Genomic DNA, 19,944 nt, shown 5'->3' on the forward strand with positions numbered 1-19,944 from the left:
TACACCTTTAAACGCAGCTCCCCGCCGCGACGGAACGGAACAGTCCATTTCACCCCGGAGGGAAGGGGGGTGCGGGGGGGGGGGGGGGCGTCGCCACGACGACGCCGCGCAACTTCACGTCGGCGCGGCCGAGGCGGACGCGTTTTCGCGACACGGACGCGTCGGACGCGAAGCTTCATCCCGAGGTCGCGGGCACCGGGCCGGCGGCGGCGTCGACATCGCGGGCGGGACGCGGCGGGCGAAGCAGCGGCCACCCCCCCGTCGGGCCGCTCTATTTATAGCATCAGCTGTTGCGATATAAAGATTATTGTCCGGCGGAGCGTCCGCGGCGGAGGGAGAAGAAGGCGCCGCAGCGGAGGATGAGGACCGCGTCGCCGTGAACACGTCCACCCCGGAGCTCGGTGAGTCGTCTTTTCCGCTCGGGGGTGAAAGGGACCGGCTCGCGTTCGCACGCCGCATTTCGCGGCAGCGGGAGACCCGCGGATAACAGCGGCGAAACAAGCAGGAAAAGCCTCCGCTTAACGCAACTTAACGTGCGGCGCGCCGTGCGGAGCGGGTGGAAAACACGCGGCGGGAGGTCGCTTCGACGCCGCGGGCGTCGTTGTTTTTTGTTTTTTGTTTTGTGTTTTTCTTTTTTTTCTCCCCCTTTGCGGAAACCGCTCATTGCCGCAAAACTTGGGACTGAAGATGAAGCAACCCGAGAAATCCGTTATTCAGGGGCGGTAACTGTGTGTGTGCGAGAGAGGGAGAGGGAGAGGGAGAGGGAGAGAGGGGCCTTGGGTGGATGTGTTTGTAAGACATGCTATTTTTATTTTCCAATTTCCACATCTATTCGACAAGGATAAATGATGAGGTAAACCTCCTAAAATTTGACTAATAATAATAATAATAATAATAATAATAAAGAGAGACGGGCCTTGTGCTTGATGTGTTTTAAAGACATGCTATTTTTTTTTTATTTTCCAGTGTTCCCATCTATTCGACTTCATTTAAATGATGAACCTTCTAAAAAAAAAAAATTTTTAAATAATAATCCATCCAGACACATTGGATACAGTTTATAGATTTAATCATGAGATTACGTATGCTTTATTGTTAATTCAGAGATTATTGTTCATTGTGTGTTACCACGTTTTTTATATTTTACATTTTTTTTTTTGTGTAAGGCCATTTTTTTTCCTATTTTTATCCATATCACTTTAATTTCATCCTACCTTGTGTGCTGCTGCTGCTGCTGCTGCTGCTGCTGCTGCTGTGACACCGCAATCCCCCCCCCACCTGGGATGAATAGTGTCTTTCTATTCTATTCTATTCTAATCGAATCCAAACTCTTTCCACACATCTATGTGTGGAGTTGTACCCAGAAATGAAAGTTATAATAGTAATAATAACAATAATAACGCTTATAACCGTGGAGGAAAAAACAAGATTTTTTATGTATCACATCACAGTATAAGATCATCCAGGAGTCCACACACACACACACACACACACACACACACACACACACACACACACACACACACACACACACACACACACACACACACACACACTTAGGCATATTCACCACTATAAATAGCAGAGTGAAATCACCAGATAATTTGGCTATTAGGGAACAGGGGCAACCAAAGATCCCCTGAAGCCATCATTTATGGAGCTTGTCGAGGCTGACGGTCAGTTGAACACTAGTTGAATGAAGTTCAGCAGGCCGGCATTACTGCTTATGGGCTTCTGTCGTTTTGGTTTGGTCACAAACGGAGCCTTGTCCTGTGTCGACTTCACTTCGATGACTCTGACTTCCGGGTGTTGGAAACAGTAAAGCCCCATCAGGCCTGTGGGGTCATTATTTGAAAAGCCATACTCATGGTCAGTGCATACGCTGTTGCCTTGAGTACAGATTGAAACTTCAAAACTAGACTAAAAACTGCATTTGTCTGTGAATAGCTTGATATAGTTATATATGTATGGTTACTGCGGACACGTTGCTCAATTTGTGCAATTTCCTGTATTGTGTAGTCATTCTATGCCTATTACTCTTGAACACACCTTAATTTACTAGAGCCATTACGATGAGTGTGGCACCTTTTTTGGGTGGGGGGGGTTACTTGTCTGTCTTTCAAAACGATATGAAATACCAATTTATTGGAGGAAATATGAGGGAAAAAGACTTGCTTCTTCTATTGATCGTCAAACATGGTTTTAAATGAGGCTACATGCACACTCTATGGATGTGGAATAATGATGCAAACAATGTGGATCCAAATATTCTGCTGTTTTAGCAGCATGGCTGTAGCCCTTAGGGAGTCATAATTTGTTAATTACAGGAGCTGTTTAAGATGATATATTCACCTCTCAAATGTTCAGAAGTCCCCTATGCTACGTTACCTCGCAAATGCAAAACACATTTTAAGAGCTCTGTAGATATTGCCAAATGGGACATGTTAAAACTGTTGCAGGTCACCGTTTGCAGTGAATGCAGACCAGTGTTCATTGCAAGAGGAAAAGGGTATTTCATGTCAGAAAATGTATTGGTGATCTTGAATAAAATTCTTCATCCATCAAAATGAAGACATTCATTTTTCATTCGGGAATGATATCAAAGCCGAAAAAAACGATGAATGCCCTGTAGCGACTGGCGCTATTCCTGTGGCTTTGGTTGGAATTCTTCGGAAGCCAATGTGAAAGGAAAATGATTAGGAAACATAAGAAGAAAGGCATAAATGCCCTGAGCAAGTCTCATCAGATTAGCAAGATTTGTGCATTGTGTGTGGAAAAAAATGGAAGGGAAAAGCCTTGACAAAATATCTAACTTCTACAGTAAATTCCATGTTCATATTAGGACATTATATGTTTTTGCAATTGATAGACATTTTCAAGAACCCTTTGGCATTTGTAATTAGCTATAGAATACATTGACTAAAAATAGACGCAGGGAAACCCAAGGCCTAGGTGACTCTTCATGGCGTTGCTATGAGACTGACAGAACGAGTCATTAGTGATGACCCATAATCGCGTGATAAGTTATGAAGTAAAATGTGGGCGATATGAGCTTTGCCCTTTAAACGACCACAAGTAAGACCTATTCTACATTGGAGAGTTAGATATTCAATGATGCAGAATGTTTATTAAAACAAAATCAGCATCTATGTAGTAGCATCTATGTATCCTTTCCTCAAGAATTTTGAAACATATGAACATACATTTTGATTACTAGATTCAAAATACTGTAAAAAATGGCCACCCCTTAATTAGAGGGAACTATGGGGACTGTAATAAAGGATTTTTATTTTTTATTTTTTTAGCGCAAAGGCTTTTTATTTTTGTCTGGCAATAGTCACAAGCTAAATCCATGACTGGTGCCCTCAAGAAACAATAGCACTGTCAATTTGAAAGCATACTGGTATGGTTTAGCAGGGTAGATATGGTTACCATCCCATCATGTTCCATGTTGAGATGTTTTTATTTATTTATTTTTTATGAAATTATTCTGAGTTATGTATTTAACCACTCCCATAAAAGACTGACAATGGCAATTAATTTGACATTTTCTTTTAAGAAAAAGGATGAAAGACGTATTACTGAAGCGCAATTTAACACCATCACATGTTGTCACAAGACTATGAGTTTTAAGAGAATTATCCTAGTCTGCTATACTGGCCAGCCCTACAAAAAAACAAAGAACATGGAGAACATAATTGGTGTAGTGTAGTGTTACCACGCATGTGTTTTTGGTGGCTCATTGGTTAGACTTGTGTGGTGTGGGTGTGGTGTGATTTAAGCAACCACACCTGTCTTAGCTCTAGTTAATTGAGCCCAGGATCAGTGGTGGCTGTGCACCTGTTGCTCATCAGAGCAATCGATGAGCAAGGGTTAAATCACCCATCCCCACACACACACCTATGGGGTGGTAGCCTTTGTCATGACAATGTTCCATCTGCTCCGGGCTTGTTTTGCCATTCCCTTTAATAAAATGGTTTGTCTTCAACACCATCACCTGTGTCTCTGCGTCACGGAGCCTGGGAAAAGCCTCTTGGGTGGTGTGGCAGGGGAGCTGTCACAACCTGCACTTCAGGTTCACACTCCTGCAGATGCCCTTGAGCAAGACACGGGCTCTCAATCTGGGATTGGTTCTGGGACGCCATGCTGTAGCTGTCCACTGCTTTAGTTAGGATGCAGAGGAAAGATTTCCCCACAGGGTTTGATATAGCACACACACAGACTGTCCAGATTCAGGGCAGTAGTCTGTGTGGGTTGTTTTATTATCATTCTGTTTTACAAAATTATGGCTATTCAAGAGCTATCACTACCTTTGTTTGTTTTTAATGGCATGTTTAACTTAACAAAGGCTATTTCAGTCATAACAATTGATGCAACAATAACGTTTAAATAGACATTTTGGGCCCTTTTGCTTTGGGGTAGTTTGATTTAGATAAAATAGGTACCTAAAAATGAATCTTCCAAAACAGGTACCAAGTTGATCAGAGGTTTCCTCGCAAATGAGACACATTCGCGCAAAAATCTAATGTTGATTGGATAACAAGCAATGTCATCCTTTTGACGTAATTTCATCAACATTTTGCAGGGTTTATTTCCACAAGTTTGAAAGCATGATTTTGTCTTTGATAATCAAGCATTTGACAATGCACAGTAAGCGTGCATCAATAACAGTTCCCAAAGCACAGAACCCAGTAGCTTTCCACTCAGTGATGGGAAATCTAAGTTAGGAGGTTTTTGCTTGGCAGCTGCCTAGAGATACACTCCAGATTGAACCCGGTCAGCTCTGTGGGTAACGCATTGTTTGAGTGATAGATGAATGTTGATATAGGCCGTGCCGTACAGGCTGGGGTGTGAACTGTGCTCTCCCATGTTCCTCTTATGCAAGCAAGGTCACAGCTTTGTTCCCATGTGAAGAGGGAAGACCCTGTATCCTTTCCCAGGGCAGCAGCTTGACACATTTCCACAGTAGTGCCAAGTGGGACTTTACGGTGGAGTCTTGCCGAGGACAGAATTTGCATGAGGGAAGGTCCAAACCTCTGGTGGGCTATGAGCCTCTGAGCTTTGGTATTTCAAAATCAAAGCTCAACTGATACATGTACTATAGTTGGAAACTTGTTACTTGAAGACTCCCATTGAATTTTTTGATTTCAATAATGAGATGGCTGGCCGATTGACTGGCTGGCTGGCTGGCTGACTGATTGGTTGATTGGCCGGCTAGCTCGCTGGATGGCTATGGCCGGCTGATTGGCTGGCTAGCTGGCTGTATGGCTATGGCTGGTTGACTGGCTAATTCATTAGCTGACTTGCTGGCTGGAGGGCTATGGCTGGTTGACTTGCTAATTCATTCGCTTGCTACCTGGCTGGATGGCTATGGCTGGTTGACTAGCTAATTCATTGTCTGGCTAGTTGTCTGGATGCTATGGCTGGTTTACTGGCTAATTGATTGGCTGATTGGCTGGCTGGTGCTATGGCTGGTTGACTGGCTGGTCTGATTGGATGGCTAGTTGGCTTGTTGGATGGATGGCTGGCTGGAGCATGCTAAATGGGGATGTAGCTCAGGCGGTAGAGCTGGTGGTCTAGTAATCTAAAGGTTGCTGGTTCGATCCCAGGCTCCACCTGCTAGCATGCTGTAGTGTCCTTGAGCAAGACACTTAACCCCTAATTGCTCCTGATGGCTGCGTCCGTCGGTGTTTGAACAATTGTAAGTCGCTTTGGATAAAAGCGTCTGCTAAATGACTAAATGTAAATGGCTGTGAATCTTGACTGACTGGTATGCCCACTGTGGAAGACTGGTTGGCCTGCTGTGGAAGGAAGGAAGCCTCTTTCTTGCCTCCATTGTTCTGGGCAGGAAGGGGTGGACTGCAGCCAGCTGACAGCTGTTTCCTGGTGGATGGAGGGGAGGTGGTGGTGCTGGTAAACTGAGAGTGTGTATTTTTTGTTCCTCCAATTTGTTTTTTTCCATCCAATTACTTGAATTTAAAACTGGCTCTGCACAGCTCCTTGCACAGAGAAAGATTAAAAGTCCTTGGGCTTATAGCTTTATCTATCCTCCAGGGCTCGATTTGTGGAAATACCATTGGCAGTTGGATGGTGAACTAGGCTGATATATGGTACTCTGATGTTAATGACACGTTCTGGTTTCCTAACGTTACTACAGTATGGGGATCTTAGGTGTTTTTTCAAAACAATATTTTGTGTGCGTTTGCTAGCGTTGATGTAACACATTAGGTCTCCTATAGGTAGGTCCCTTGTCATTTTCAAGTTCTTTCCCCCCCTCGTCGTTCCTATGGATTGCTCGGCGTAACAAAGTGTTTGTCCGTTTTCGTCGACTTTGTCCTCATTTGCACTCTCCCTACAATTCCTCATTCCTTTCCTCTCTTTCGTCACAACAGCACGGGATCCCGTGTTCAAGAAACAATGTTCAGTAATGCATGCACGCACGCACGCAGGCACGCACGCACACACACACACACACACACACACACACACACACATCCCCTTAGTCATGGCCCTGAGTGATTTGATGACTATGACGTATTTCTCAAGGCTCTTGCAAGTCATTTATAAAGTAAAACTTCATTCAAATTTACACTCAGGTGTAAAGTGTCAAAAACACTCCAACCCTTATCAACTACCCAAACAGAAATGTTTAAACTATGATTTGCAACATAATGAAGTCCCTGCACTTTCTTGGGTCGGTGAAAATGCTCTGCGTGTCTTCTCTTTCTGTGCTTGCATTACAACCTTTTGATGCTGAAATAATATATGCACTGTTTTCTAGACACTTGAATTACAAGCTTCGGTAATCCTTATGTATGAATGAACCATGCTATTCCTCTGCCCTTCTGCGGTTCCTACGGCCGAGGAAGAGCAGACAGTCAGGAGTCGTTTATCCTGGTTCCCACAATGAGGCCAAAAAAGGCTCACACGGGTTTTCCCATCTACCCACTTTCCACTACGGTGCTAAGCAGGGCTGTGCTGACTGCCATGGCTTCTCTAATACAGGGCTAGACAGGGCTCACTCCAGAGCCTAGTTGCCACTCCAGGGTAAGCAGGGTTAGTGCGCATTAACCATTAGTGCGGTTTGCACCACAGGGCTAAACAGATCTTTGTAGAAATGTTTCGTGTCATGAAGTTTCCGCAAATATTTTCAGCAGTTTTTTTATTATTCTTATTTTTTTCACATCCCTCGCTCTAGTAGCAAAGATTTATCATTTGGGATTTTATGACAAAGCCAAAATGAGCTTTTAATCCATACTTTGAATTTTCCAGCGCCAACGTCAGTTCCAGTTCAACAGCAGTGCACAGACTTATAAACTTTGGTAGCTTATGTTTTTTAGGAACGGAAACACTTTAACTTATTTGTAGTGTTCAGTGTCTCTATCGAAATTGTCAAAAGCCTTAAAACAAACAACCATATATTTGTATTAAAATCTATTACTATTAAAATACTATGACATTTAGTATACAAAAAAATCATTGGTATAAGTTATTATTTAAGAAATATGTTGTTTTTATCAACCTATAGAACACAACTTCTACTGTGTAAAATTGAAAAAAGAACCTTTAAAATAACAGAAAACCTGACAGAAACAAAATGCTATGAACGATGTCTTCTTTATTTTCACCAGTTTTTCTTTATCATTCTGTTATCTGACTGTACCGCCATCCTTCCTGCTGCTTTTAATCCTCTCTTTCAGTGGTCTGGTCTCCATGGAGACGAACGAGCAGCAGCAGATACAGCAGCCTGAATACCTCTCTCTCTCTCTCTCTCTCCCTTTCACGCCCCCTCCCTTCCTCGTTCGTTCACACTCTCCACCCCTCTCTCCCCAACATCCAGGTGAGTTTCGCACTAGCCACCTACTAGCCCACTTCCCGCCTCCTTTCTTTGCCGTGGTGGTGCTGGTGGTAACCATGGCGACCAGCGCAGTGCCTAGCGACAATCTCCCGACCTACAAGCTGGTGGTGGTGGGGGATGGGGGCGTGGGAAAGAGCGCCCTCACCATACAATTCTTCCAGAAGATCTTTGTGCCGGACTACGATCCCACCATAGAAGACTCGTATCTTAAACACACTGAGATAGACGGACAGTGGGCCATACTGGATGGTGGGTACACAGTGCAATGTGTGTATTTGGAAAGAGAACGTGTTTGTTCGCTCACCTCTGATTATATTATGTCTGTAGACAAAGCTAAATACGTGTGTTATTTGGTCATATTAGTCAGTCAGAGCTACAGGTTGGGTGTGTGTATTATGACATCCTGTGTTGCAGCCCGCTCAGCCAGCCGTAGTTATAATGGTGTAACAAGCATTGAGGTGATTGTGGCTCACCCCAGGGGCTGTCCACAGGAAATAGGAAGTAATACGAAAAAAGTCAAACGCGAAAACAAGAGAACAGTTAAAAAAACCCAAAAAACAACATATTAAATAAATAAGTAGATGTAGGAGTTGGAGAAGTTGGATGAGTTAGTTAGTAAGGGGAATGTCCTCATAAGGATAGTCAAACATAAAGATAAAGGTACTCTATTAATCCCCAAAGTGAAATTCCAGAGTTGCAGCAGCAATGACATACATGACAAAACACACATCATTTACAGAAACCCATTGTTTTTGAATCAAGAAAGATGCGCGTGTGTTTGTCCTCTTTATCAGTTCTGGACACTGCGGGTCAGGAGGAATTCAGTGCCATGAGGGAACAGTACATGAGGACGGGGGACGGCTTCCTCATTGTCTTCTCTGTGACGGACAAGGCCAGCTTCGAACACGTCGACCGGTTCCATCAACTCATCCTGCGGGTAAAAGACAGGTAGGACCGCGGGGCCGAGTGGAACAACTGAATTGAAATATGAAACAGCTGAAAAGCAAATCTCACACAGTTTGAGACTTGACCTGAGATTGAGGTCACCTGAACTGCTAATAGTGTGTGTGTGTGTGTGTGTGTGTGTGTGTGTGTGTGTGTGTGTGTGTGTGTGTGTGTGTGTGTGTGTGTGTGTGTGTGTGTGGTGCGTGTTATAATATAAATACATTGACCTGGTTCCTAGTTTGAACTGAGTTGAAGTTTAGCAGAAGTAAAAAGTGAAATACAATCCAGCCCTGTTACGCTTACTCTACTGAGGAAGTGTCACAATCTCCCCCCAGACGCCAGATAACCTGTTTGTCAAAGTCTGCGTGTCATTTTTGATGACAAATTTTTGTTTGCAACCACCAGATTCTAGTTTATCTCTCCAAGGGACGTGAACACATTGTACACATTGGTCGGGTCTTCAACGTGTTATGATATAGTCATTTACGCCGACTAGAGAGAAGGTAAATACCTTAACTAAATTGAAAAGCCTCGGTTTACGATGACTAAATGACAGCATCGGATGATGGACTGGATACTCGCCTGTAAGAACCACCAACGACAAAGATGGAGAGACTGAGGTGCACCTGAGTAGCAGCCAGAAACACACAACATACCAAATTTAACTTTTCTTCTTTAGGTTTTAAATATTTCTGATTTCATTTCTGCTTTTATTATTTTATTTTATTTTTTTACATCGAACTATTGTTCGATGTAAAAAATGGTATCGCCTCATTTCCGGCGTCACTACTCGTGTGTTTTCATGACAAAACGTAGTTTGGAGACGAGACAGACTTGTCGGGGGTTGATCCCGGTGAAAGATCTCGTCGTGTTTGATACCCTGTTGCCGATCAGTCTTGTGGTGTGAAACCACAGGAAACCACCCTATAGTGTGTAGAATATGGGTTCTTGAACCTTTTGCCAAACAAGGTAAAAAACAATGTTTTGGCTGTGACAAAATGCACGTCACAGTTTCTTTGCGAACCGCACATACACTATGAGCAGAAAACAATGATGTGTTATATCCACTTGGAAATTTCCAACTTGTAAAGCATAAGCTTCAGTAAAAAAAAAACCCCAATAAAACTGGTGGTGATGCAGTGATCTTAAAAATGCATCCCTAACTCCCAGATAGGCACACTGGTCTGAGCCGAAGATTAGTACTCCATATATGCATATCACCTCAAATAGGCATTTCTGCATTGATCCACTGATCTGGAGTTTGCAATCATTCTGTCTAATGTTTCTGGGAAAAGACTCAAACGTGCAGTGGTAATATTTCTGACATATTGCTTTTATTTGCTGGTTTGTAGGAGTAAATGCACTTTTGCATTCATAACTTTGAAATATATTTACTACATGTGGTTATTTAATAAGCCCCTACAGTGTTTGTGCAATGTGCTCAGTGAAAACCATATTATGAAATACCCAGATTTTGCCTCTTCAACCCAGATAAAGCTCTGTTCACTCTGATTAAAAATTGCAACAATGTTGTCTGACATTGTGCAGGAATATTTTCCTCATCATAATTTTGACGTGGTGATATGGTTAAAAAGATAAATGTTAAACGTTTGGGTTTATGTTTAGGACAATCTTATTCATTGTTACTGAGCAGCTGTTGATGCAAAACACAAACGTCAGACGTGTCTTCAAATCCCAAATCAGTGTTGAAAAAGTGGTCGGCGTGAACGTGCATGTCTGTGTGTCTTTCTTCCAGGGAGGCCTTCCCCATGGTGCTGGTCGCCAACAAAGTGGACTTGGTCCATCTGAGGAAGATCACCAGTGAACAGGGCCAGGAGATGGCTGCCAAACACAATGTAGGCAAGCTGTCTGCTGTCTGCTGTGTGTGTGTGCGTGTGTGTGTTTGCGCGCGTCCACTGTCATGTGTGCACAAACATACTGTGCATGGACTTTTCTGTCCATGCCGCTCCTTTGATTATTCACTGTGTTTCGATGTCTGTCTGTTGCGCCGCACACAAAGTATGTGGGTGTGGGGGGAGAGAAAGAGAGAGAGAGAGGGGGGGGGGGAGAGAGGAATTGCTGAGTCTGCATTCTGTCTGTGGTGTTGAGTGAGTTTGGTCAGAGGGACAGCAGAACACAGGGGAAAACAACAGCCCACACTACACACACACACACACACACACACACACACACACAAACACAAACAAACCACAGTCTAGCACCAACATGTTTTTTCCTCTATTCTTTACTTGCTTTTATCTATCTATCTTTCCATCTATCTGTCTATCCATCTAGATAACCTATATAGAAACTAGTGCCAAAGACCCTCCTCTGAATGTGGACAAAGCCTTTCACGAGCTGGTGCGGGTTATCAGGTAACTTCCTCTCAACTCGTCTCTGTTTCTCCTCAGATTCCTCGTATGTGACAGATAATCATAATGACTTCACTTTTGGGAACGGCCTTGAATGATCGCCACCGTGGCAGTTGTGGCCGCAGTTGTGTTCTTATCAACGTAAATATTGTCTCCCGACAGAATCTATTGTTGCATCGAACGCAACAAGGACACTGTCGCACCCGAGACAGTTCTCTCTCATATTCTCTTGTTATTTAGGAATATTGTGGATATATTGGGGGGGGGGGGGGGGGTTGAGCAGGAAAGCAGTGAGAGTTCCGACACGGAGCGGAGTGAGAATTCCCAGAGCTATTTCCGCTCTTAAACAGACGTGTAATTTCAGGAGAATTTGGTCTGTGTTGATGGTGGCGATGTGGCCGCGTCCCGTCTGAGCGGAGAGGAGCGAACGGGAACGCCATTGTCAGGGTTCCTCCGCCGGGACGCGGGGATCTGGGAGCACTGGGAGCGGGAAACTGACCCCCCACCCCCCACCCCACCCCCCACCCCACCCCACCCCCGCACAGTCTCACGCCCAAAGTCATGAACTGAGGCACAGGAAGCTCCTTATTTAAAAAGAAAAGAATGTCTGAGACACGGTGGGGACGAAGGCGCAGATCAGTGAGCCAACATCGCCCCCCTGTGGTTGAATATGAGAGACCATGTCAGACATTTTTGTATCTTTATTTCATTTCATCATACGTGGAAAAAAAAACATGTGTATATATATTATACTATTTTCATTTATAGGATACAATAAAAAAATGTTTTATCTGACATTATTCGTTTTTATTATTGATTAAGTGGAGCAATAATTCAAGACCGATGATCCAAGAGAAATTCTTCTCTGAGGAATGACGGTGATCCTATTCTGAGAATTATTTGAGGATTGCACTGGAGTAGTTTTAAGACTAATAAGACAAGCTCAATAATTAATGAGGAATAATGATTGAAACTCCTTCACTCAGGAATGATCGTGATCTTTCAATGTCTTTGTCTAATTTGATGACCCAAAACTGAAATGGAATATAATGTTTATCTATTTATTTTAAATGCATTTTGCTTGTATTATTATTATTATTATTAGTAGTATTTGATTAACTTCTATCAAGCTAAAACAATTTGAGTTGAATGAAAGCTGTGATACAAATAAAGGTTATTATTGTTATTATTATTGTTATTATTATTATTGTTATTGTTATTATCATCGTCATTATTATTACATCTATACAATGCAATTATAAAAAAATATTACATTTTTTAACTGTGTGTTCTGTCTTTCCCCTAATCATCCCTGCCTCCGCTCCGTCGTCATGGCCGCAGACAACAGGTCCCGGAGAGAAGCCAGAAGAAGAAGAAGAAGATGAAGTGGCGAGCGGAGCGTTCCACGGGCTCCCACAGGTTCCACTGCGTCATATTGTGACCGACCTCATCCTCGGTGTGGTTCTTCTAACTTATTGGCACACACACACACACACACACACACACACACACACACACACACACACACACACACACACACACACACACACAGGCACACACACCTTTTGGATGTCAGGGAACACTGCGCCACAGCGGTCACCAACTGCTGGAGCACAAAGAGGATGGATGGATGGACGCCGCATGGGTGGATGGTTGGAAGGAAGAGTTTGGACGGAGGACTAGTTGTGAAATGTGTTAAATGGGGAGCGGCGGGATCAGGACAAGGCTCGCTCCCTGGGGGGGGGGGGGAAAGGGAACAAAACCAGCGAGACCGAGGTGGAACGGGACGATTCCACCAGTCACTCACTGTTCTCCCCTCTCTCTCTCTCTCTCTCGCTCTCTCTCTCTCGCTCTCTCTCTCTCTCGCTCTGTGGACATTCCTAGAGGCCAGGGGCAAACCAGGGGCTTAAGGGTGGAGGTTCAGGGTGGCGGGCACCGACCGACCAGGGAAGAAAGTCCCATTTTAAACTTTTTTTTCCTTTTTTTTCATTGACTCATGAATCTGAATGTTCCGTGCCGATATCGATGGGTGATCTGTGATTCCAAAAGTGTGCGTTGTGGTTTTGTGATCATCATCTGGTGCTGAAAGGTCAAATCAAAAGAGATTTGGAGATTTTGAAGGAGGGGAGAGAAAAAAAACAAACAAAAAACAAAAAAAAAAACAGTCTTAGTGTGCTTCACCGCGGACGACCGCTCTGACGCGCAGGTTTGACTTCATCGATTCGTTTGGTCAGTGAACAGTGAAATACGTGGAGTCCACTCGTCGCCGATCGTAAAAGCCAGGGAGTCCGAATGGAAATGGAAACAACTCGGTGGCCATGTTGACGCAGACTACTAGGATGGGAAACCACGATCAGAGTCAAGAGTCAAGAGTCACAAACCACATGAAAGTGTGCAAAAAAAAAAAAAAAGAAAGTTTGGTCCTTGTGTTTTTGGTGACCGAGGCGAACGCCACCGCAGCGGAAAGTACTGTATAAGCTCACGAAATTGACAGGACCCGTTCATATTCCGACAGTAAGAAGTAACAAAACAGAAGAAGGGGGGAACAAAACAAAACCTCAGATTGTAAAAATGTTGAGGTTTGGGGATTAAAAATTCTTATTATTTTTTTCTTCAATCAAAGCAAGCACACCAGGGGCATGAATGAGGGCTTTTGAGATTCGTCTCTGGAAACGGGCTGAAGACGCTGTTTTGCACTGGCCACTAACCAAAAGATGTGATGTCATGTATTTGTACCATGGGGCCCAATGGAGGGAACGGCGCTTTTCATGTACTGAGATCCTAAACACGGGGTTTTTTTTTTTTTGTTTTTTTTTGTTGTTTATTTTATTCCTTCCTTTCACGTTGGGCTCGTCCTGCCGCCCCGTCACACTGTACCGCTCGATCCGGGGATTTTAATTCCAGGACTCTCATTCGAACCGTTGTCAGGCGGCGCTGTTCCCAGGCCTCGGGTTGACCCCCCCCCTGCCCCCCCCCCACGCTTCAGACCGCGCCGGTGCCGCGGTCGGCGGCGCTGAGCAGCGGCGACAGAACGTACGACGGCAGAGGAGCCGCCGGGAGTGTGACAATTTAATAACCTATGAAATGGCTTGTACTGTTATCGCACTAAAATAGGTTTTTGAGGGCTTTTCGGTCTCGATTAATTATCGAATGCTTGAAGGAAAGAAACTATTTTGCACTTTTTAACAGAAATTCTGACTTTACTATTGGCATGTTTTTTTGTTTTGTTTCTTTTCTTTTCTTTTCAAATCTGTAAAACGAAAAGAAAGGCATGGTGGAAATAATTTGAATGTCAAAAAAAACAAAAAAAAAACCAGGACTAACAAAGCAAGCAAATAGAGTTGTAGCCCTATCTGCCTGTGTGTGCCTGTTGGAGGAATGAGTGTTGAGATATACATAAATATATATATATATATATATATATATATGTGTATATATATATCTATCAGGCTTGTTCACCAGAATGTTTCAAACGTGGATGTACTGTTTGTCTGGTTATGGAGCAGTGGGGGGAGGGGGGAGGTGTATGTTCAAAAAAGAAAATATTATTGTGTATGTTTGATACATTTTGTATTATTGATATGATTCTTGCAGTGTTTTTTAAACAACTGAATAATTTATTACTGTCCATGTTACCTCAATGTGTCCCAGACCTGGACAAAAGAAAATGTAAAACGTGTTTTATTTTACAGCGGTGGTTTCTTTGTTTCGTTTTTTTTTTTTTTTATTTACATTTTTTTTAACTGAAATTTCAACTTCTGATCGGGTCACAGGCCTTTTTTCCCTCTGGTGTAGGATTGAAAATGATAATTTTTATTCATCATTAATGAGCCTGTGAGCATACAACAAGCCAATGTAGGAGGTGTAAATCTCTGACTTTCTGTACAGTAGCTCATGGATTTCAGTCTGATATTTCTCTGAGTTAAAAGGCAAGCAAACACATGCATCCACCATGAGACTATGTCAGATACACATTTAGATGAGATTATTATGGTCCTGGTTCCATTATCATATATTCTGCTCCTTTTAGCCCAATCTCTACATCTCCAAACACAGCACAGCAAGGAGCAGGCATAGTTCATGTACCACCAAAGCATCTCTGAGTAGACGCTGTATCCAATTTATTATTTGAAATACGTTTCAGACCTTTATTAGATCATAAACATTTGTCAAGCAAAGGAACAGTGTTCAGTATTACTGGTGTTTTTCCGAGCCTTTGCAAGTCGATTCGAACACACTTTTCTTTCTAAGGGATTAGAAATTCACATATGGAGTTTAATAATAAGTATTATAATAAGTTTTGCTTGTTTTTCAAAATATCAGCACACAATTGACCATGTGAACTTTAAATTTAGATATTTTATTTATTTATTTTGTTGTTTTACTTTTTTTTTTTTTTTTTTTAATAATGGATTTTTTACATGTGAATAGTGAAATGAGTATTTTTGAACAGGTCTGTTATATTCCAACTGGTTGTATCAGACTGACGAGCTAGGCGAGGCACAAACAACTGAATTATGGCCTTTTATCTAGCCTCAGGGGTTGATTCAATTTCAATAAAGAAATGCATTACACGTGTTGTGTCTGGATGTATCTGACAATGCTTTGCGTTCTAACCCTGCTTATCCGTTGCCCATGCAGTGTGATTTGATGGACGCTCTTCACGATAAGGGTTGAAGGTGCGGGTTTTTGACCACAAAAGGGGGCATTAGTCCATCATATCACAACTGAAACAACCAAACAATACCGCCTCACGTCTCCCAGATAACCCTCCTCCTTGCAAAATCGATGATTTTTTTTTAGACACGTTGAGTCTCTCACTTCCACTCTGCAGAGTTCACATCTTACTACTTTAATAGAAAATACAGCAGGTGCTGCATAAACAGCCCCGATAGATTTGAACAAGCTTCGACAGCACGACAGCTTCGATTTTCAAAGCACCGAAGGGCATCCCTTTCAACCCATGCAAGTAAGGTCCAAACAGCTCTTGCGACATATGCTAATTAATGTTAAATATATGTTAAAGAAAACCCATGTAGTCTGACGCAGGTTTCAGCACGAGCATGCAACATGCACTAAATGTTCCCCCCACCCCCCCTCAGTTTAGATACTTAGATTCCTAGAAACTAATGTTAGACAGCAGTGTGAAGAGCGACGCTCGGCAGGACAACCTGCTTGTTCAGCAGAGGCCGCCTCATTACCCAGCCTGGGTCTGACGCCGCCTGAAAGCTCAGTTTTGCTCTATTGATCTCGGCCCCTCACTTGGAAATACAGTACGTGGCGCTGGCCGGCCGCCAAGCTGCTGCACCGAGGCCATTAATACACATCCATGTCCCCATCAAAGCTCCATTAGGAAGCACTCTGGCACTGCCGGAGCCAGGGAGACCCACAGCGAGCGCCGTTAAACACCCTGAAGGCGGGAGAGCAGAGCATCACAGGGAAAATGGAAAGTGTAAACACACACCTACATACACACAGACCCACCTATAAGAGAGAATTTTAGAAAATGCATAAAAGAGCTGCAGTCAACGCTGTATCCCTGCCATACATTATGAATATTGCCATTAATTCTAAAAATCTTCTTATAACGCTATATTATAAGGAATAATTCTAGGCAGTGCATCAAAACTCCATCATATCTTATCTCTGAGAGCAAAGCCAAGTCCATTCATTCATTCATTCACTCATTCATTCATTTATTCATCCATCCATCCATCCCATGTCATGAGCGGTTGTTCTTGTTGTCATACTGTGTTTCTACCACAGAGTGGCAGTACATCACTGATCTAAGAAAGCGAGAGACAATAATCAACATTGGAAAAGGGATTTCAAGGGTCAGGCTTGTTCACAGGAATCTTTCAAACATGGACTTACTGTTTGTCTGGAGCAGCAGGGGGGCGGAGTTACAAAAAGAAAATACTATTGTGTATGTTTGATACTTTTTGTATTATTGATATGATTCCTGCAGTGTTTTCCAAACAACTGAATAATTTATTACTGTCCATGTTGCCTCAATGTGTCCCAGACCTGGACAAAAGAAAATGTAAAACGTGTTTTATTTTACAGCAAAATTTGAAACATGATTTAAAATTTGAACCTCTGATTGGGTCACAGGCCTTTTTTCCTCTGGCTTCGGATTGAAAACGATAGTTTTTATTCATCTTTAATGAGCCTGTGAGCATACAACAAGCCGATGTAGGAGGTGTAAATCTCTGACTCAACGTCATGACGCCCCACTTCCCCTCTTCCCACGCACACTCAAACACACACACACACACACACACACACACGCATGCACGCACGCACACACACAAAGGAGCAGCCACACACGAGCATGCCCGCGCGCGCACACACATTGTCCAAAAAAAAATAAAAAATGAAACGGTAAGTCTTAAGTCTTTCATTTTAAAAACACCACTCCAGGAAACAAAGAGGAGGAAGCCGGTCATGCAGCTGGTGGCTGTGGGAAAGTCATCACCCAGCCTGACAGGGTGTCGCAGAGATCACAGCCCGACCACGCCCTCACGGCCCATTCATTTCCATGGGAATTGAATGTGAAATCTTTCCACAGCAGGGAAGGAGACACGCTGGCGGAAACATGAAAAGGGGAAGCGCTGTGACAAATACAAATATGTTCTGGTTGCGGGAAAATATATTACGACGCCCTCCGTGCCCATCAACGTTTGGCCGGAGCACAATTATTTCAATCCTGTTCAGGCTGTTCTCATGCCGGACACGAGCAGCAACACTCACTCAACAGGGCCGAGGAAATGATAGTTTTCTGCTCTGAATGAGGCTGTGTGTTGGAAATTCCAAAATAATATTCAGTCCCGGCTATTTAGCTCTGGAAAGGGTTGGAATGTCATTATGGGGCCGCAGGTTTATTCCTTATCTGTCCAGAGGTGAACCGCTAAAATACGTGAGGTCACAAAGGGAAGGAAGTCAGCGCCTTTGGCTGAAGGCAACACCTTCAATAAGCACCAGGAGCGCATTCCGAGACAATCGGGATGAATAAAGACAACCTCCATATTTGTATCTCGGTTTCAATTAAGGGAAATAACGCGGCCCGATCGCTCTGGGGTGGGTTCAATTACGGTAATGACCGGCTGAGCGCACATTATACACGCCGCTTACAAATAACATGACTACGTTGACGGCATATTGATTTGAAATGATTTTAGAATAAGAAAGTTCAAGAGCTCACGCTGAGAGAAGCAGTTCCACAACAACTGGGTAACACTTCACTCCACATATGATGAATCTATTTGCTGTGATTAATATTAAATGACACATTTCCCCGCTGTGGGACTAATAAAGGTTTATCTTATCTTATCTAATTTCCATTCGGCGTGAAATGAGAAACGGCGAATGGCGAATAACTTACAAGCTCCTTCTCTGGGAATTTCCCCGTTCGGTTGTCGGTTAATTGGCTTCTCCAATTAACCGACCGACCGAATTCCTAGCGCTTGGGTGAAGAACTGAAGACGTTTTAAATCAACTTTGGACAATCAACAACAATCAACAAAATTTCTAATGAATGAATCAACCAAGTTTTTGCAGAAATTCCAAAAATTTGACAAGAATTCACACATTTTCCAGCATAAATATTATTATTTTTATACGCTACATACCCAATACCGATAATTTATCCTGTACATAGGATCGGATATTTTTGTATTGTAACAAAATAATGTCACAATATATACATATATAAATCTATGTAATCACATAAACGTATATGCACACACATAATGACCAACACAGCTTCATATAACCCCAGTCACATATTTTCCATTATTCACATAATTCCCACAGACAATCCGAAGCCTTGGAGTCCCAGACGCAGATGTCATTGTTCAGGCCTCACCTTGACAAAGCCACAGAGAGCGAGAGCAACATTGGTCACACAGTTCACCAATGACCAGCGAGGCCAAACTGACTATATATCGATTCTGACTTCCCGCAATAAACGGTTCGACTCAGAGAGCTGCTCCTTAGCACGTCTCTGATCCGACCCATGCCCAAGTAAAACCAGCGTCCGTCTGCCTCTTTATTTGACACCACCAACTCACAAACTGCAGATTAAAGCGACCCTTTCATTTCTGTAACAGTATCATTGGCTATTTCTGGTTTATATTTCTCGGATTTATCTTCTCGAATTGATGTATGTTTGGCAATCTTTATTTAAATGACTTATATTTTATTCTATTATTCTGTTTTTTTTTTTTTTATTTTAGTTAAATGCTTATTGTCTGTAGAGAAATGCACCAATCCTCACCATGACAACATTTCTTCTGTAAATGTACTTGGTTGGATACATTTGTTGTGATTCTGATTATATTATATTATATTATATTATATTATATATATATACATACACACACACACACATATAAATATACATAAAGTATGTACGGGGGGGAAATAAGTATTGAACACGTCAACATTTTTCTCAGTAATTACATTTCTGATGAGGCTATTGACCTGACATTTTCACCAGATGTCGGTAACAACCCAAGTAATCCACACATACAAAGAATTGAAAACATATATAGTGGTACGTCGACTTATGACTGCATCTACTCACGACTAATCCGAGATGGGAGCAGCGATAGTCGCGAAAATTTGTATCGACTTGCGACCGACTGCTCCAAGATACGAGCGTGGAAATTTGCAGTTGGCGCGTCGGCGGCCAGTCAGCAGTCAGTCAACAGTCAGTCAACAGCCAGTCAGCAGCCAGTCAACAGCCAGTCAGCAGTCAGTCAGCGG

At 42.9% G+C, this 19,944-nt stretch overlaps 1 protein-coding gene across 2 annotated transcripts; it reads left to right on the forward strand.

Annotated features, from left to right (window-relative positions):
• The first annotated feature begins 343 nt into the window (after window positions 1-343).
• Window positions 344-14,058, forward strand: mrasa (muscle RAS oncogene homolog a). 2 transcript variants are annotated; one of them, XM_080019384.1, is made up of 7 exons: window positions 344-401; window positions 7,841-8,107; window positions 8,653-8,806; window positions 10,560-10,659; window positions 11,099-11,178; window positions 12,517-12,631; window positions 13,060-14,058. In XM_080019384.1, exons 2-6 carry the CDS (start codon window positions 7,915-7,917, stop codon window positions 12,614-12,616), a joined length of 627 nt encoding a protein of 208 aa, XP_079875510.1. In that variant the 5' UTR covers window positions 344-401; window positions 7,841-7,914; the 3' UTR covers window positions 12,617-12,631; window positions 13,060-14,058. The 2 variants fall into 2 exon arrangements, with proteins under 2 accessions (XP_079875510.1, XP_079875509.1); XM_080019383.1 differs by lacking the exon at window positions 13,060-14,058 and having other exon boundaries at window positions 12,517-12,858.
• The last annotated feature ends 5,886 nt before the right edge of the window (window positions 14,059-19,944 follow it).

This window comes from Zeus faber, assembly GCF_960531495.2.
Source record: "Zeus faber genome assembly, chromosome: 18".
Classification (NCBI taxonomy): Eukaryota; Metazoa; Chordata; class Actinopteri; order Zeiformes; family Zeidae; genus Zeus; species Zeus faber.

Coding starts and splice junctions, on each gene's coding strand:
- mrasa (XM_080019384.1), top strand. CDS start 7,915: ATGGCGACCAGCGCAGTGCCTAGCGACAATCTCCCGACCTACAAGCTG. Junction 8,108..8,652: donor ACAGTGGGCCATACTGGATG/GTGGGTACACAG, acceptor CCTCTTTATCAG/TTCTGGACACTGCGGGTCAG. Junction 8,807..10,559: donor ATCCTGCGGGTAAAAGACAG/GTAGGACCGCGG, acceptor TCTTTCTTCCAG/GGAGGCCTTCCCCATGGTGC.